At 34.5% G+C, this 20,275-nt stretch overlaps 1 protein-coding gene across 4 annotated transcripts in view; it reads left to right on the top strand.

Annotated features, from left to right (window-relative positions):
• CPQ (carboxypeptidase Q) overlaps positions 1-20,275 on the top strand; it is a 460,217-nt gene that overhangs the window by 186,724 nt on the left and 253,218 nt on the right. For all 4 annotated transcript variants that reach the window (XM_082722832.1, XM_082722829.1, XM_082722830.1 and 1 more), the window contains one exon: positions 19,643-19,850. In XM_082722832.1, the coding sequence (XP_082578958.1) occupies positions 19,643-19,850 (208 nt within the window). The remainder of the gene's footprint in view (positions 1-19,642; positions 19,851-20,275) is intronic.

Below are 20,275 nucleotides of genomic sequence, written 5' to 3'. Positions count from 1 at the left end.
ATTTGGAAATATTTATGCATATAACATAGAAGCACTTAATTATATAAAGCAAACATTAACAGACCTGAAAAGAGAAATAGACAGCAAAAAGTAATAGTAGGGGATTCAGTGCCCCCTTCCACCCACCTTTCATAAAATCAATAGGAAGCATTGGGTTTAGTACATGTTAGACCAGATGGATTTAACAGATATTTATAGAAAAATCTATGCAACAGGAGAAGAATATACATTATTCTCAAGAGTACACAGAACATTCTCTGGGACAAATCGTATGTTAGTCCCAAAACAAGTCTTAATAAAGTTAAGAAGATTGAAATCATATCAAATATCTTTTCCAACCAAAGTGGTATGAAAACAAAAATCAATTACAAGACAAAAACTGAAAAATGCACAAATACGTTGAGATTAAACAATATATAACTCAATAACCAATGGGTCAAAGAAGAACTTAATAGAGAAATAAAAAAAAATATCTTGAGATAAGTGAAAATAGAAATATAAGACACTAAAACTTGTAAGATGCAGCAAAACAGTTGTCAGAGGGAAGATCATAGCAATAAATGCCACATTAAGGAATGAAGGACCTCAAATAAACAACCTACGTTTACACTTGAAGGAACTAGGAAAAGAAAAACAAACTACAGAGCTTCCTTAACTTATTATGGGGTCATATCCTGTTAAACCCAGCATAAGTTGTAAATACTGTAAGTCAAATTGCATTTAATATACCAGACGTACTGAATACCATGGTTTAGCCTCATGTACCTTAAATGTCCTCAGAACACTTACAATAGACTACAGTAGAGCAAAATCATCTAACACAAAGCTTATTTTATAATAATGTGATGAATATCTCATGTAATTTTTTGAATATTGTCATGAAAGTGAAAAACAAAGTTGTTGTATGGGTACAGATTGGTAAAGTGTATGGGCTATTTACCCTCATGAATGTGTGACTGACTGGAATCTGTGGCTTTCTGCTGCTGCCCAGCATCCAATATCACTAGCCTTTGAAAAGATCAGAATTTAGAATTTGAGGTACATTTTCTACTGAACACCTGTTGTTTTCACACCATTGTAAAGTTGAAAAATCATGGGTCAAACACTCAAGTTGGGGACCATTTGTAAACCCCAAATGAGTAGAAATAAATTAAGATCAGAACAGAAATAAATTAGAGACTAAAAAGACAATAGAAAAGATGGATGAAATTAAGAGCTGTGCTTTTGAAAAGATAGAAAGACAAATCTTTAGGTAGACATAAAAAGGAAAAAAGAAGACTCAAAATTAGAAATGAAATAAGGACATTACAACTGCTACCACACAGAAATACAAAGGATCATAAGCGACTGCTAAGAATGATTATATGCCAACAAGGTGGACAACCTAGAAGAAATGGATAAGTTCCTAAAAAACATAACCTACAGAGACTGAATAAAGAAGAAATAGAAAATCAGAGCAAACCATGTCAGACTGAATTCAGTCAGATTGAATCAGTACTCAAAAACTTCCCAACAAAGAAAAGGCCAGGACCAGATGGCTTCAGTAGTAAATTCTGCCAGATATTTAAAGAAGTAATACCAATCCTGCTCAAACTCTTCCAAAAATAGAAAAGAGGAAACACTCCCAGACTCATTTTATGAGGCCAGTATCCCTGATAAAAAAGCTAGACATGCACCCTATAAGAGAAGGAAATTTTAGGGTAATATTTCTAAACATAGGTGTAAAAACCTCAACAAAATATTAGTGAACTGAATTAAAAAAATACATTAAAAGGATTATACACCATAATAAAATGGAATTTATTCCAGAGATTCAAGGATGGTTCAAAATCTGCAAATCAATCAGTATGAAACACCACATTAACAAAATAAAGTACAGCAACCATATGATCATTTCAATAGGTACAGAAAAAACCTTTGACAAAATTCAACATTCATTAATGATAAAAACTTTGAACAAAGTGAGTATGGAGGGAACAAATATATCAAAATAATAAGGGCCAAATGTGATGCCTCCATGGCTAGCATCATATAAAATGGTGAAAGCTTAAGCTTTTTCTCTAAGATTAAAATAAGACAACAATGCCCACCATTGCCACCTTTATTTAACATAGTATTAGAAATCTTAGCCAGAGCAATTAGGCAGGAAAAAGAAATAAAAGACATCCAAATCAGGAAGAAAGAAATAAAACTGTCTCTATTTGCAGATGATATGATATTATATAAAGAAAACCTTAAAGATTCCACCAAAAAACTATTAGAACTAATAAATGAATTCAGTAAAGTTGCAGGATGCAAAAGTAAAATACAAAATTCAGGTGAATTTCTATACAATAATGAACTATAAGAAAAAGAAATTAACAAAATAATTCATATGCAATTGCATCAAAAAGAATTAAATACCTTTGGAATAAATTTACCAAAAGGGGGAAAGATATGTACACTGAAATCTGTAAGACACTGATGAAAGAAATTGAAGAAGACATGTTATCAGTGGAAAAATAATTCTATACTCTTGGATTAGAAGAATTGATATTATTAAAATTAAATGCCCATACTTTTCAAAAACTCAAAATTCTAATGGTACTTTTCACAGAAATTTAAAAAATCCTTAAATTTAAATTTTTGTGTTATGAAACCACAAAAGACTCTGAAGAGCAAAAGAATCCTGAGAAAGGGGAACAAAGCTGGAGGCATTACTCTGCCTGAATTCAAGCTATTTTACAAAGCTGTAGTAATCAAAACAATATGGTATTGACATAAAAAGCAGACACATACATCAATGGAACAGAATAGAGAGCCTAGAAATAAACCCATGCATATTTGGTTAATTTATGACAGTGGAGTCAATAATGTACAATGGGGAACAGGTCATCTCTTCAATAAATGGTGTTAGGAAAACTGGACAGTCACATGCAAAAGAATGAAACTGGACCCCTGTCTTACATCATTCACAAAAATCAACTGAAAATGGATTAAAGACTTGATCATAAGACCTGACTCCATAAAATTCTTAGTAGAAAACATAGATGGTAAGCCCCTTGACAATTGTCATGGCAATAATTTTTTTGGATATTATGTCAAAACAACAAAAGCAAAAATGAACAAAGAGAACTACATCAGATTAAAAGTCTTCTGCATAATAAAGGAAACATTCAGTAAAATGAAAAGGCAACTGATTGGGAGAAAATATTTGCAAATCATATACCATCTAATAAGGGTTATTATCAAAATATATAGAGAATTTAAATACACAACTCAATAGTAAAAAAAAATAGTGCCATTAGAAATGGGCAGAGGAACTAGAATAGACATTTATCTACAGAAAACATGTGTATGGTTAAACAGGTACATGAAATGGTGCTTGACCCACTAATCTTTAGGGAAATGCAAATTAAAACTGCAGTGAGCTATCACCTTATACCTGTTAGAATGGCTATTATCAAATGGAGAAGAGATAATGAGCGTTGGTGAGGATGTGGAGAAACTGAACACTTATTTACTCTTGGTGGGCATGTAAATTAGTATAGCCTCAAAAATTAAAAAAAAAAAAGAATTAGCATATGATCTAGCCATCCCACTTAGAGGTATATATCCAAAGGAAATGAAAATAAGATATCAAAGAAATATCTGTACTCTCATGTTCATTGAAGCAGCATTCACAATAGCCAAGATAGGAAAACAACCTATGTGTCCAGCAACAGATGAATGAATGTAGGTGTTTAGATAGATACACACACACACACACACACACACACACACCCCACATACACGCACACTGGAATATTTTTAGCCATGAGAAAGAAGGAACTCAAGCCGTTTGTAATAACATGGATGGAACTTGAGGGTGTTAGTTAAGTGAAACAAGCCAGACAGAGGAAGAAAAATACTACATGGTATCACTTATATATTGAGTTTAAAAAAACAAAGAAAAAAGGAAAAATCTAAGTGATTGCCCTGTCCTGGGTGGGTGGGGATCCCAGGGGAATAACCAAGAGGCTGGTAAAAACCTTCAAACTTTCAGCTATAAGATGAATATGGTCTGAGGATCTAATGTAAAACATAGTAACTGTAATGAATAACACTGTGCTGTATAATTAATATTTGCGAAGAGAGTAGAACCTAAATGTTCTTACCGAAACCAACCAAAACCAAAACAAAAAATGATAAATACGTGAAGTGATGGATATGTTAATTAGCTAAATGAGAAAAATACTTCCACAATGTATTATCAAATCACCTCAATGTACACTTTAAATATTTAAACATTTAAATACAGTTTTATTTGTCAATTCTACTTCAAAGAAGCTGAAATTTAAAAATCTATTGTTTGAGGAATCGAATTATAGGGACTTTTTTATCATAGTACAATTTCACCTATCTTGACTGATACACTGATCCTATGTATTTAGATTGGGAATCTGGCTTAGACCTGTTATAAAGTAGACCATGTTCACCTTCATTTTCATTAATTATGTGCCAGCCCCACAAATTCTCAAAATTATGTACAGCTCCTCAGATTCTCAAACAATTGGGAATATTTCCCCCTACACATCTATTTTCAAAGTGTTTCTGTAGCTGACTTTAGGCATATTTGATAACTCCTATCATATACAAATACAGACATTTATACCTTTATTCTCACAATATTTATGATTAGGTTTGTCCATATTTTTTTGTTGCTCTGGCAAATATCAATAGCAGCTGTAAGGGGCGCCTGGGTGGCTCAGTGGGTTGGGCCGCTGCCTTCGGCTCAGGTCATGATCTCAGGGTCCTGGGATCGAGTCCCGCATCGGGCTCTCTGCTCAGCAGGAGCCTGCTTCCTCCTCTCTCTCTCTCTGCCTACTTGTGATCTCTCTCTGTCCAATAAATAAATAAAATCTTAAAAAAAAAATAGCAGGTGTAAGATAAAGATTTTTTAAGTCCAGATTTTGTAGTTGTATGGAAATGAGAAAGGTCAAAAGAAAAAGATGCTGTCATTTCTCCTATCTAAATTTTTTTCTACAATCCTTAATTTCCTTCTTTTCCTTGTGCATAAAACTTCATATTGCTTGTCATAGTTTACAGAGACCTTCTCATTTTCTCTATATTATGTCAAAAGTTTAATCCTGCTTTATAGACTTCATAATTAACATTTTAATGGCTACAAAATACTCCATTGGAATTGAATAACATAATTTAACATAATGCTTCCATTTCTTAAAAGAAATACTGTTGGAATAAATAATTTTAAACAAATACCTGTATACATCTAATCAACATTATTGTGTAAAGACCTTTTAAATCTAAACACATTTTTTTTTAAGATTTTATTTATTTATTTGACAGAGAGAGATCACAAGTAGGCAGAGAGGCAGGCAGAGAGAGAGAGAGGAGGAACCAGGACCCTGAGATTCATGACCCGAGCCCAAGGCAGTGGCTTAACCCAGGCACCCCCTAAACACATTTTTTAACACAGGTGCCACTGATGTAAACATTTCTGATACTTCTTTTTTGAGATTGTCTTCAGATCTAGTTGATCAATTACACAATTAAGAATTTCTTGGTTTTGGACTCCAGATCATTTGTTCTTCTCTTCATATTTTGGCTGTTTCCAAGAATCAATTCTAATTTAAAAATACCTAATTTTGCCTCCATTTTGACCATTTGGAAGGCTACCAAAATGCTCTAAAGCCAATTTTAGAGGAAAAAGCACCAAAAATGTTTAGAGCAATGGTCAGTTACTGCAATAACTGTGCATCTTTGCACAGTGACAGCTTTGGAGAGCTAACACTCCTTTTGTTAGGTGAATTTGGGTGAATTTGGGTTGGTTTGTTACTATGTTCATTAAATCCATAACTCTGTAGTCACTCTTCTCGTGAAACAACTATTGTCTCAAATAATGTCCCTTCCTTGAGAGCAGGGATGATTCTTTCATAGAACCTGTATTAGTGTCCTGCATGTAGTGCTTACCTTACCTGTGTATGTTTGTGATCAATTCTCTAGAAGAATATTCTGTCAAGAATACACTTTTTCCATCAGCAAGCACCTATTTTTTTTTAAGATTTTATTTATTTATTTGACAGAGAGAGATCACAAGTAGACAGAGAAGCAGGCAGAGAGAGAGAGAGAGGGAAGCAGGCTCCCTGCTGAGCAGAAAGCCTGATGCGGGACTCGATCCCAGGACCCTGAGATCATGACCTGAGCCAAAGGCAGTGGCTTAACCCACTGAGCCACCCAGGTGCCCCAATAAGCACCTATTTTTGAATAAACTCTTCTGGTGAAGGCTCGAACTCTCCAACACTTGGGACCAACAATATTGGCATCACCTGGGAATTTGTTAGAAATGCACATTCTTTGGACCCACTCTGCACTTCCTGAATCAGAAATTCTGGATGTTGGGCCCAATGATCTGTGTTTCATCAAAACCTCCAACTGATTGTGACCCCATAATACATGATCAATAAATAGTAAAGTTTGGAGAAAACTGGTAATAGAGTTCAAAGAGATAATATTATGATGAGTGAAAATTAGCATCGGAGGCCACAGGTTAGAAAACTCTATGTTTTCTGAGCACAGATTCTGGGCTAAAAACTGTGCCGTAGCATTGGGTAGGCAAAAAGCAACAAAAAGAATTGAGAACTGGTAGTCTAGAATAGATCAAATATGCATATTGGGCATAAAATATATAAATAGTTACAATGCCCTGTGATGAATATGAAGTATAGAAGTGTATGTAAAATATGGGTGGGAATGATCATAACTACCATTGAAAAGCCACAAATTATCTGTCAGGCACAGTGCAAGTGCTTTCCATCACAATATATCATTTTTCTCAGTCTGCCCATCAGAAGGAATATAAAAGATTAAGAGGTGCTGTGTGGCTTGAATAGGTTCCCTTGAACCTGGGAAGAAGAGCTTGGTCTCAGAGTTTGCTTTTCCTTGCCCAGAGCACTGGAGCTATTCATGAACTCTGAGTTTGTCAGTTCCTTCCAGGAATGGGTCTATGGGCACCCATCTCAGAATGGATATGAAGATTAAATAAGGTAATCAATGAAATTGCTTAGCTCAGTATATGTCTTGAGTATTCAATAGATAGTATTATTTTGCTTGCTGTTAACCATCATCATCATCATCAAAATCATCATCATTGTTCCTAGAGTGGTGAGTGGCAATATAATATAGATTCTATATGCATCAAGAGGGTGAACTCCAGCCATACTGCCAGGGTTCAGTTCCAGCTTTGTCAGCTTCTAGCTGTGAGACTATGGCTTAGCCTCTCTTTACTTCAATTTCCCCAGCTGAAAGTGGGGACAAGTAGAGTGCTTACTTCACAGGGTTATAGTGACTGGTAAATGAATTAATGTATGTAAAACACTCAGAACGCCACCAGCCCTGTAGCAACTGCTCGGTAAGTGCTAGCTATTATTATCATTCATGTTTGGGGAAATGTTCTATGGCCTGCTCCGTCAGAGAGTTTAACTTTTCTTTATGGTATGTTGGGAGTTTTGAAGAGTTTATGCTTTAGGGGCCCATGGGATAATGATATCACGTCCTTAAATCTGTAGGGTTTAAGGCTCTACTATTTAAGTAAAGGCCTTTTTGTGGTGTCTAAAAATAAGGAGGAAAAAAATAATACCAAAATAAAGCTTTAAAAAGGCCAAGGAAGAAAAATTTTAAAGCAAAGGGCAGGGCATCCGTTTTTATTTTATGGAAATGTCTTATTTGAGCAAGTTTACTGATAATAATGTGCAGATGCTGTTAGTAGACATTATTTTCCCCCTTTTGAAGTAACTGAGTGTTGATTTCCTATCTGTGCCAGGAGTCTTTTCAGAGTTGATTCTGTGCCCCTCTATATCATTGTGGGAAAGAGATCTCATATACCACTTTCCTAAAGATTAGAAGACTAAAACATGTTCTATTGCCTCAGAAGATGTCCACAAATGTGAATAAACAGTTAAAACACTACCAGATGCACAGGAAGAGCCCTTGAACACAAATTCGATTGACAGCAAGAAAATATTAGCTTTGTAATTCTGCCTAGATGGCACACTGGTGGACCGACACCACATAAGGATTCAGCTGCAAGTATTTCCCGTAATTGATGGTGGAAGAAAGGAAAATTTCAACAGATATTTTTCTGTTAATTTGCCACAGGTGCTCAAATGCCTATGACCTAGTATTTCAAGGATTCAAACTGCCACTGTGATAGCTTCAGGCTTTGCTTCCAGGTTATTTTATAGACTGTGGCATAGATTTTTAAGAATTTAATTCTGCTTATTGGTAATGTTGCAGTTCACATGAGTATAGCCTAACAGGATGAGTGTAGTTTCTCAAAGAATCAAGTGGATATTAACTTAATTTATATCACTCCAGATTCATGTTCAATTTTTATCATGTGCATTTCATATTCGGTTCTTTTAGTTTAACATTATTTCATCTACATGTTTCCATGTATTGCTTTCGGCCATTTACTTGCCTTGCCAGTCTCATTTTCCTGCCACTTCTGCTGGATTGTTTCTAGATTTTCACATTTATATACAGAGATGCAGGGAACATCTTAGTATAAATTGTTTTTTTTTTTCTCATTTTATAATATTGCCAAAGAGTTTGTCCTTCAAAGCAGAATAAGCAAACAAAGTAAAAAATTTTACAATTCTGGCTACATATTGGGAGATCATACTCTAGAAATACTAAATTAATTAAATAATACCATCAGCATGGAATGTATGTATACTTTCCCTCATAATTTACACAATACTGGGTTTTATTTTATGTATGTAATGTCTTTTTAAAATACAAATGACATAAAATTGACCATCTTACCCATTTTAAGTGTATAGATTAGTGGTATTAAACACATTCATAATGTGAAACATCAGAACTATCCATCTCCATAACTCTTTCATCTTATAAATCTGAAATCCTATACCCATTGAACAGTTTCCACTTTTCCACTCACCACCAGCCCCTGAAAACCATCCTAACTTTTGCCTCCATGATTTTGATTACCCTGAGTACCTCATATAAGTGGAATCATATGGTATTTGTTTTTTGTGACTGCCTTATTTCACTTAGCATAATACCCTCAAAGTTTATTCCTGTTGCAGTGTATTTCAGAATTTCCTTTCTTTTTAAAGCTCAATAATATTCCGTTGTCTGTATATACCACATTGTGTTTATCTAGTCATCCACTGATGAATACTAGGGTAGCCAGTATTTGAGTTCAGCTATTGTGAATAATGGTGCTATGAACATGGGTTTATATCTTTGAGACTCTGCTTTTAACTGTTTTGGGTTTATGCCTGGAAGTGGAATTGCCAGATCATATGATAATTCTGTTTTTAATTTTTTAAGGAACCACAATATTGTTTTTCAAAGAGTTTATCTATTTTTTATTCCTCATTATAGTGCACAAAGGTTCTTATTTCTATGCCTTCTTACCAACATCTGTTATTTGCTGTTTTTTGATTGTAGACATCCTAGTAGACATTCTAGACATACCTACTAGGCGTAAGGTGGTGTCTCATTAGTTTTGATTTGCATTTTCCTAATGATTAGTGATGTCGAGCATCTTTTTTGGGGCTTATTGGCCAGTTGTATATTTTCTTTGTTGAAACGCCTAGTCAAATCTTTGCTCACTTTTAAATTGGGTTGTCTGGTTTTTGTTGTTAAGCTTTTGGAGTTTTCAAATTATTTTGAATGTTAATCCCTTATCAGAGATATGATTGTGAGCATTTTCCCCTCATTTTGTGTATTGATTTTTTTTACCTGTTGATATTGCCTTTTAATGCACAACATTTTCCAAATTCATGAAGTCTAATTTGTCTATTTTTCTTTTGTTGCCTTTGCCTTTGGTGTCATTTCCAAGAAGTTCTTAGAGTCTAATGTCATGAAGCTTTTGCCCTACATTTTTCTTCTAAGAGTTTTATAGTTTTAGATCTTTCATTTAAACCTTTGATCCATTTTTAGTTTATTTTTGTGTGTGATATTAAATAAAGATCCAACTTCATTCTTTTGCATGTGGATATCCGGTTTTCCCAGCACCATTTGTTGAAAGTTCTGCCCTTTCCCGCATTGAAAGGTCTTTGCACCTGCCAAAAATCCTGTATAGTCAAGGGTTTATTCCTGTGCTATTTTAATACGTCTGTTTGTGTTTATGCAAGTATAACACTGTTTTGGTTGTGGTAGCTTTGTAGTAAGTTTTGAAACCTAGAAATGTGACTCCTCCAGCTTTGTTCTTTTTCAAGTACTAGTAAGCTTCTCTTGAGAATTTTAGAGTGTTTTTTTTTTTTCTATTTCCACAAAACATGTCATTGGAATTTTTTGATAAGGATTGCATTGAATCTGTAGACTGCTTTGGGGAGTGTTGACATCTTAACAATGTAAGTCTTCTAATCCATGAACATTGAATGTGTTTCCATTTACTTATATTTTCTTTAATTGCTTTTCAGCAGTGTTTTATAGTTTCCATTGTACAAGTTTTTCACCTCCTTGTTTAAGTTCATTCCTAAGTATATTAGTCTTTTCAATGCTATTGTAAATGGAATTATTATTGTAGTTTGTTTTCAGATTGTTCATTGTTAATGTATAGAAATGCATCTGATATTTGTGTGTAGGCTTTGTATCCTGTTACTTTGGTGAATTGATTTATTAGTTCTGACAGGGTTTTTTTGTGTAGAGTCTTTAGTCTTTTTATATATAAGATTACATAGCTTGTGAACAAATACAATTTTATTTTGTCCTTTCTAATTTAGATATCTTTTATTTCTTTTTCTTGCATGACTGCTCTGGCAAGAACTTTCAGTACTGTATTGAATAGAAGTTGCAAAAGTTAGCATCCTTGCTGGGTTCCTGATTTTAGAGGAAAGACTTTCAGTTTTTTGCCATGAAGTATGTTTGCTGGGGGTTCTTCATATATGGCTTTAATTATACTGAGATAATTTCTTTCTATTTTTAGTTTTTTGAATGTTTTTATCATGAAAGGGTCTTGAAATTTGTCATATGTCTTTTCTTCGTTACTTAAGATGATCATATTTTTCCCCTTAATTCTGTTAATGTGGTCAATTATATTGATTGATTTTTGTATATTGAACCATCCTTGCATTCCAAGAATAAATTCCACTTAGTCATGGTGTATAATCCTTTTAATATGCCGCCATTTGCTAGTATTTTGTTGAGCATTTTTACATGAGTGTTTCTAAGGGTTATTGATCTATAGTTTATTTCCTTGTAGTGTTCTTGCCTGGCTTTGGTGTTAGGGTAATACTGGCTTCATAGAGTGAATTAGAAAGTAATCCCTCCTTTTTACTTTTTAAAAAAAGTTTTAGAAGGGTTGATGTTAGTTCTTCTTTAAATGTTAGATCCATATATACAATGGATTCTGATTACTCAGCCATCAGAAAGGATGAAAACCCAGCTTTTGCAGTAACATGGATGGGACTGGAGGAGGTTATGCTAAGTGAAATAAGTCAAACACAGAAAGTCAATTATCATATGGTTTCACTTATTTGTAGAACAAATACAAATAAGTTGTATAATGTGCTCCATATAGGACATTATATACATTATATATGGACCATATAATGTCCATATGGAGACATTAAACAACCTCCATTGTATGGAGGTTGTATAATGGAGGACATTAGGAGAAGGAGGGGAAAAATGAAGGGGGAGAAAATGGAGTGGGAAGATGAACTATGAGAGACTATGGACTCCGGGAGACAAACTGAGGGTTTTAGAAGGGTGGGGGTTAGGGAAAATGGGTATTAAGGAGGGCACGGATTTCATGGAACACTGGGTGTTACACACAAACAATGAATCATGTAACACTACATCAGAAACTAATGATGTACTGTGTGGTGACCAAGAGAACACAATAAAAAAAAAAAAGAAAAAGAAAATTTAAAAAAATGTTAGGTAGAATTTGCCCTTGAAGTCATCATGGCCAGGGCTTTTCCTTGGAAAGAGATTTTTTGATTACTAATTCAATTTCCTTACAAGTTACAGATGTATTCAGGTTTTCTATTTATTCATGGCTTAGAGTTGGTAGGTTTTATGTTCCTAGAAATTTGTCCATTTTATTTAGGCTATCTAGTTTGTTAGCATATAATTGCTCATACACTCTTTTATAATCCTTTTTTATTTCTGTGGAATTGGTAGTAATGTCCCCAGTTTTATTGCTGATTGTAGTAATATGACTATTCTCTCTATATTTCTCAGTCCAACTAGCTAAATGTTTGTCAATTTTGTTGATCTTTTCAAAGAACCAACTTCTGGTTTTATTGATTTATTTTGGTTTTATTTTCTGTTCTTTTTCTATTCTCTGTTTCATTTATCTCTGCTCTAATTTTTTTTTAATCTTTGTTCTATTCTTTATTTCCTTTCTTTCACTAGCTTTGAGTTTAGTTTGTTCTTCTTTTTTTGTATCTAGTTCCTTAAGTCATAAATTTTGGTGGTTGATTTAAGATCTTTCCTGTTTTTTAATGTAAAACTTTTCCTCTTAACAGTGCTTTTGCTGCATTCTATGTTTTCATATGCTGTGGTTTTGTTTTCATTCACAGCTAAATATTTTATAATTTTCCTTGTGACTTCGTCTTTGATCCATTGCCTGGTTGAGAGTATGCGGTTTAGTTTCCACAAATTTGTGAATTTTCACTCTCCTTCTGTTATGTTTCTAATGTCATTCTGTTCTGGCCAGGGAAGATGCTTTACATGATACATACCTTTTCAAGTATGTTGAGACTCACTTTGTGGCCTGACATGACCTATCCTGGAAAACATTCCATCTGTGCTTTGGATTTGTATGCTACATTCATGCATCTAGGTCCTTGAGATGTACACACATTCCTGCCACTCAGCCCCCACTAGTTCTCATCCATAACACCCGGAGGCCCAGGATAAGAAAACAAAAAGTGGGGCCTGTTCGGAGAAGCCAGAAGCCTCCACCCTTTCCAAACTCTTCTCCTTGAGAGTGTATCATTATTGGATAGAGTTGTCTCTTAGATCTAGTGGGTTTATTGTGTTGTTTAAGTCCTCTATTTCCTTACTTATCTTTTGTCTGGTCTGTGAAAGGGAGGTATACACAAAATGACTTCTAAAGGCTGAAGGAGACAAAAGAAAAAAAAAAAAACCTGAAGAAAAAGATTGAGAAGTCCAGCTTGATGAGAAATGGTTTATCAAGGGGACTCATGGACAGAAGTGTGTTTTGAGTGGATACAAGGCAAGTAGATCTCTGAAACCCCACCTCCTTTAGGACCTACTTTTATAGGCCTAGACGCCAGGAGTAAATGTTGAGGGACCACCCAAGAGGAGAATGTTTATGAACAGGTGTATGTCACATGTTGTTCTATTCACTAGTAAGAGTTGAGTATTGAAATCTCAAACTGTTATTCTAGAGCTATTTCTACCTTCATTTCTGTCAGTTTTTTGCTTCATATATATTGATAGTCTACCACTAGGTGCATAAATGTTCGTAATTGTTAATATCTTCTTACTGTATTGACCCTTTCATTAATACAAATGTTCTTCTTTGTTTCTTATAACCCTTTTTGATTTTAAAGTCTGTTTTGTCTGATATAAATATAGCCATCCTTATTCTCTTTTGGTTAATATTTGCATGGAATATATTTTTTCATCCTTTTATTTTCAAACTATTTGTGTCCTGAGCTCTTCAGTAATTCTCTTGTAGATAGCATGTAGTTAGATAATTTTAAAAATCCATTCTGCCAATCTCCACCTTTTGATTAGAGATTTTAATCTATTTACATGTGAAGTAATTATTGGTAAGTAGGAACTCATTCCTTTCATTCTGCTATTTGCTTTCTTTATGCTTTCTAGCTTTTTTTGGTCCCTCTTTTTCTGCATTACTGTCTTCTTTTGTGTTTAGATGATTTTTTGTAGTGGAATGTTTATATTTCTTTTTCATTTCCTTTTGTTTGTATTCTAGAGAATATAGGACTCATATATACATAAAATTATAGGACTGTAATTTGAATTTATACCAGCTTAACTTCAGTAACATATAAAAACTGATCCTTTTCAGCTCTACACCCATACTTTTTGGTCAGTGATATCACCAGGTTACATCTTAATACATTATGTGTCCCCAAATAAACTAATAATTATTTTAAATGCATTAGTCTCTTAAATCATTTAGAAAACATGAAAGCAGTACTATAAACTGTTGTTATAATAAAAAATAGCTCTCATAATTGCCTATTTATTTATTAAGGTCTTTCTTTATATGGCTTCAAGTTACTGTCTAGTGTCTTTTCATTTCATCCTATAAGACTCCCTTGAGCACTTCTTACAGGGCAGGATTTCTTCACTATCTTCCCAGAATCCTTTATAATGGCTTCTTTCAGTAATTTTAATTTGGATTTATTTATTTGATATGATGCTGTTTATTTGTGAAAAGAAAGAATTAAGATGAATATTTATAATTTTTAAATATTTAAAGTACCATTTTTTGATCACCATATTTTGATCATTGCAAATGTTTGGAATATATTTGCCACAAGTAAAAAGAAATTTGACTCATTGTGGCTGTTTTAGTCATGATTCTTTAGAAAAAGAGAACCAAATGAATATATATATATATATATATATATATGAAGAGCTTTATTATGACTTGACTCATGTGATTATGGAGCTAAGGAGTCCCAAGATCTATGGCCGGCAAGCTGGTGAATCAGAAGAACTGATAATCAGGACACCTGGGTGGCTCAGTGGGTTGGAGCCTCTGCCTTCGGCTTGGGTCATGATCACAGGGTCCTGGGATGGAGCCCCGAGTTGGGCGCTCTGCTCGGTAGGGAGCCTGCTACCCTCTCTCTTCCTGCTTGTGATTTCTGTCTGTCAGATAAATAAATAAAAATATTTTTAAAAAAGAAGAGCTGATAATCACAAATTTGTACAACATCCATCACTAATTTTAGAACATTGTCATTATCTCCCAAAGAAATCCCATACTTACTAGCATTCTCTACTCATTTTCCTTGCCCTCAACCAGCTCTAGGCAACATAAAACTTACTTTCTACCTCTACAGATTTACCTATACTAAACATTTCATATAAGTGGAATCTTATAATATGAGGTCTTTTTAAAAAAATTCTTTCACTTAAGATAATATTTTCAAGGTTCATCCACATTGCAACCTGTGTAAGAGCATAATGTTTTATTGTTAATTAATATTCTGTTGTATGGACATACATTTTATTTATCCATTCATGACCTTATAGACATAAGAGTTGTTTTTATGTTTGACTATTATGAATAATGCTGTTATGAACATTAGTGTGCAAGTTTTTGTGAATATATATTCTCATTTCTCTTGAATATATATCTAGTAGTACATGTTTCACTTTTTAAGGAACTGTCAGACTGTTTTTAAAGTGGCTACACCATTTTACATTTTATCAGCAATGTACAGGGTTTCAAATTTTTCACATCCTTGCCAATACTTGTTTTTATCTGTCTTTTTGATCATAGCCATCCTGCTGGGTATGAATGACATTTCATTGTGGTTTGGATTTGCATTTTCCTGATGTCTAATGGTATTTAGCATTCTGTTATGTGCTCAATGTCTGTATATTCTATTTGAAGAAAGTCTATTCACATTTTTTACCCATTTTTTAATTAGTTAGCTATTTTATTATTGAGTTCTCAAGAGGTCTGTATATATTTTAGATATAAGTGCCTTATAAGGTACAGAGTTTATGAACATTTTCTCCCATTCTGAGCATTGTTTTATCACTTTTTGATGGTGTCTTTTGAATTACGAGGGTTTACAATTTCGATGGTTCAGTTTATCTATTTTTTCTTTTGTTGCTTATGGTTTTAGTGTTGTATCTAAGATACAATTTCATTACCCAAGGTCATGAAGTTTCATAGTTTTAGCTCTTACACTTAGATCTGATTAATTTTTTTAAAGATTTTATCTTATTTTTATTTTTATTTTTATTTTTTTTAGAGAGAGAGGGGAGGGAGAGGGCAGAGAAAGAGGGAGAAAGAGAATCTTAAGCAGTCTCTACACCCAGCATAGAGCCTGACTCAGGGCTGGATCTCACGACATTGACAGTGACCTGAGCCGAAAACAAGAGTCAGACACAACCAACTTAGCCACCCAGGTGCCCCCTGTGATTAATTTTTTAATTGATTTTAATATATGTTGTGATATATGGGTACAGCTTTCTTTTCTGTTACATGTGGATATTTTATTGGCCCCAGCACCATTTCTTTGAAAATATTTATCTATATCCATTGAATTATTTTAGCATTCTTGTTGAAATGAGCTGACCATTCTTTTGAAGGTTTATTTTTGGACTTTAAATTTATTCTATTGACTTATGTCTATCCTTATACCAGTGCCACACTCTCTTGTTATCATAGCTTTTTTTTTCTTTATCATGAAGGACTGTTAGATTTCTCAGTATCTATTGAGATGATCAGATGGCTTTTGTCCTTTTGTATTATATGATATATTACATTGGTTGATTCTTATGTTAAACCCACCTTGCATTTCTGGGATAAATCCCTCTTGGTCATGGTATATAATCCTTTTTATTTGTTGCTGGTATCAGTTTGCTTTTATTTTGTTGAGGATTTTTTTTGCATTGATATTCATAAAAGATGTTAGTGCATAGTTTTCTTTTCTTATGATATCTTTGTCTGGTTTTGATATCAGTAATCATGAGATCTTGTAGAGTAAGTTGGGAAGTATTCCCTTCTCTTAAAATTTTTGGAAGAGTTTGTAAAGAGTTGGTATTAATTTTTAAGTACAACCGTTTGGATTTTTTTACAGCGTGCTTTATAGTTTACCCTTTGCTATTGTTCAGTTGCAGGTGGGGTTATAAATGGGAGCAGGAAGGTGGTGTTTAAGGCTGATCATCCTTTGTAGAATAATTGGCAGTGAAAGGACAGGGCTCCAGATAAATATGTTGAGTCCTCATTCTTCCTACTTCTAAACCGTGCTGGATTGTCCTACCAGAGGACATTCTTAATGGCAGAAACAAATTACAAAGGCTTTTATATCTTGAATTCTGAACCATAGTTGGAAGATGCCTTTCAGTGCTGTTTTCCTCATTGGAGCCATGGGTACAAGCCCAACTTACTGTCCTGACTTTAAGAAAATTACCTGTAACTTATTGCTACAAATTTATATTTAAAAAATCATTTAAACAAAACAAACGAGTGAAAGGAAAGAAATGAAAGTGAGATTGGCAAACAAAGAAACAGACTTTTAATGTAGAGAATAAATTGATGGTTACCAAAGGGGAGGTGAGTGGAGGGATGGGTTAAATAGGTAATAGGAATTAAGGAATGTACTTGTGATGAGCATCAGGTGTTGTATAGAAGTGTTGAATTACTATACTGCACACCTGAAACCAATATTACACTGTATGTTTACTAACTGGAATTTAAATAAAAACTTTAAAAAAAGAGAGAGGCTGTTTACCTGAACTCCTCTGAGTAGGTGAGTCTGAGAACAAGGAGAGCGTTTGTTGAATCCCAGACATCATGTAAGGTTATCCGAACAATAAATATTTAGATTGTCTTCCTACACGTGTCAGAGTACTTTTGGTCATTAATCATTCTACCAACTCAGTGGAAAAATTGCACTGAATAAATAATAACTAATATTTATTAAATAATTATAATGTGCCAAATACCATTTAAAATTCTTTCTATATACTATCTTTTATCCTCACAGAAATATTATGAAGTCAATATTAATATTTTTCTCCACTTAATAGATATGGAAACGCAGAAGCAGAGAGGTCATGTGGGTTGCTTCATGCCATGGTAGAGCCAGTATTTGACCTTGATTATGGGACCCCACAGCCCACCGTGAACCAGAAGTTAGAGTGGATTAGGCATATTCCAGAGCAGGGGTTCAGATTCAGGGTTTCTGTGTCATAATTTTTGAGTTTATAAGTCATTTGTTCCTCTCTTGATGAAGACTAACATTTAAGATCTTCATAGAGGGTGTGCTAAGATGGTTCCAAGGATTTTAGATGAAACCATCTCCTTCTGCAGGGATGATGTAACAGACAAGTTAACAAAACAAATATTTAGTTCAATTTATTGAGTGCTGTTTCATGGCAAGTGATTCACTTGTATAAATTAATTGAATCTGCAAAGTAATTCTGTGAATTAAGTATTATTATCACTTTTATTTATAGATGAAACCACTGAAGCAATTATATATACTTTGCCCAAAGTCAGTTAGCAATAAGTTCCATAACCCAGATTTGAACCTAGATGGTTTTGCTCCTCAGTCTCTGTTCTTAATCATTTTGCTATGCAATTTCTCTAAGTAAGTAAATAGTCACCAGACATATTGTCACAACAGTGCAGTCACACCAAGAAAGCAGTGATAAGACTGGATCATTCATGTTTATGCATGTGGGGTTGGAGTCCCTTCTACAGGAGAGAAATGTGCTGTGGCTGAGAGGAGGGGAAAGGGTTTCCTACAAATATGAGGCAACCTGAAACAAACATGGAAGTAGGAAAAGAAAAATTACTTTTAAGAGGGAGGCTGTTAGCTTGTGCCTTCACAGAAAATAGAAATAAGCTGATAGGGCATGATGCACACTGGGAAGCCTGTGCTGGCTTGGTCCTGAGGGAGTTGTGGTTTGGGAAGGTTTGGAGTCCTACCTCAGGATCGAAAAGGGTCAGTCTGAAAGAGCAACTTTTGGAAATGAGTTTGATAAACTCAATTAGCATGTATAGAGGTTGGATCAACAATAGACTAACAGAAACTTTAATGATAAGTGTTTTCAGTAATCTAAGCAGCATATGGAAATTACCAGGAAAAACTTGACTGTTGGGATAATATTTTTGTTTTAGTGCCAAAATTCTCCTGGTTTTCATTTGCTTGTAGCAGTTAAATCAGAAACTGGGATTTATTCAGCACTATTCTTCACGGAAGCACAAACATTTCCCATAGTTCTACAGTTTTCCTGCAAAACATTCTACCACCAATGCTGGGCTGCATGTTTGGATCTCTGTGGTTGAGAGGGAAGAGAGTATTCCCAGAGCTTGCCCATGACCAGAGAGCTGGATGTATGTGGGCAGTTTTCTTCCAGAGGTGTGGATCTTCTAGTCTGTAGCCTTGATGAACTTCAGAGCTTTCTTTGTCTTCTCGAACACATGTGTTCACTCACCTCTTGGTCCTGAAAGCATTGTTAATGTTCTTTTCAGTTTGAGGCAACTCGCAACTTTAAAGGATCATCAAAGTATCAAAATAAATTTCACGTAATGTTTTTAATAAGATGATCATTAAGTTGAAGTTTCTAAGTTATTTTTAATAAAAAGATAAATTAAATCAAAAGAAATAAACCAATGTTGCCCACCCATCCTAGTTCTCACATGCAAAGATCAGTGAGAGTCAAATGCCAAATACACTTAAAAAATACTTTTGGTTCTTTTCTACTTTTTTTAAAAAAAAGATTTTATTTATTTATTTGACAGAGGCAGAGAGGCAGGCAGAGATAAAGGGGGAAGCAGACTCCCCTTTGAGCAGAGAGCCTGATTCAGGGCTCAATCCCAGGATCCTGAGACCATGACCTGAGTTGAAGGCAGAGGCTTAACCCGCTGAGCCACCCAGGTGCTCCAGTCCATTTCTACTTTTAAGGTAACCTGATGCCTTCTTTTCTCAAGTCCTCACACAGGTATTCAGGAATACCAGGATGGTGTGCCAAAAATCCCGACAGCTTGTATCACAGTGGAAGATGCAGAGATGATATCCAGGATGGCTTCCCGTGGGAACAGAATTGTTATTCAGCTGAAGATGGGGGCAAAGAACTACCCAGATGCTGATTCCTTCAACACTGTAGCAGAGATCATTGGCAGCAAGTACCCAGAGCAGGTGAGTGAAGGAGGTACATGGGCTGTCTGGGAACAGAAACTCATCCAAGGCAGGGTCTTTATTCCCCCCCCCCCCACCAAAAGTTTTACAATGAATTGAAGAATGAAATAGGATCCATGGTGTGGAAACTCAACGTGTGTGTTTGTGTGTGTATGCGTGTGTGTATGTGTGTGTGTGTGTGTGTTATTTATTCCATTTGGAGCTACGTTGGCACTTGAGATCATACCAATAGCTAATATTTATTGTGCTTATTGTGTAGATTGTGTTATTTGAGTCTTTCAAAACTCAGTGAAGTAGGATTTATTTTTATCATTTCAAAGGTGATATAGAAGGAAACTCAGGTCCACACAGCTAGTAAGTGACTGAGAAGGAACTCAAAACCAGCACCTTAAAATGTTAAGTCAAGTTTTAGACCACAATAATTT

This window comes from Mustela nivalis (genome assembly GCF_964662115.1).
Source record: "Mustela nivalis genome assembly, chromosome: 2".
In the NCBI taxonomy this organism is placed as follows: Eukaryota; Metazoa; Chordata; class Mammalia; order Carnivora; family Mustelidae; genus Mustela; species Mustela nivalis.
Note: the sequence above shows the minus strand (reverse complement) of the source record. Positions and strands in the feature narration are given on the sequence as shown.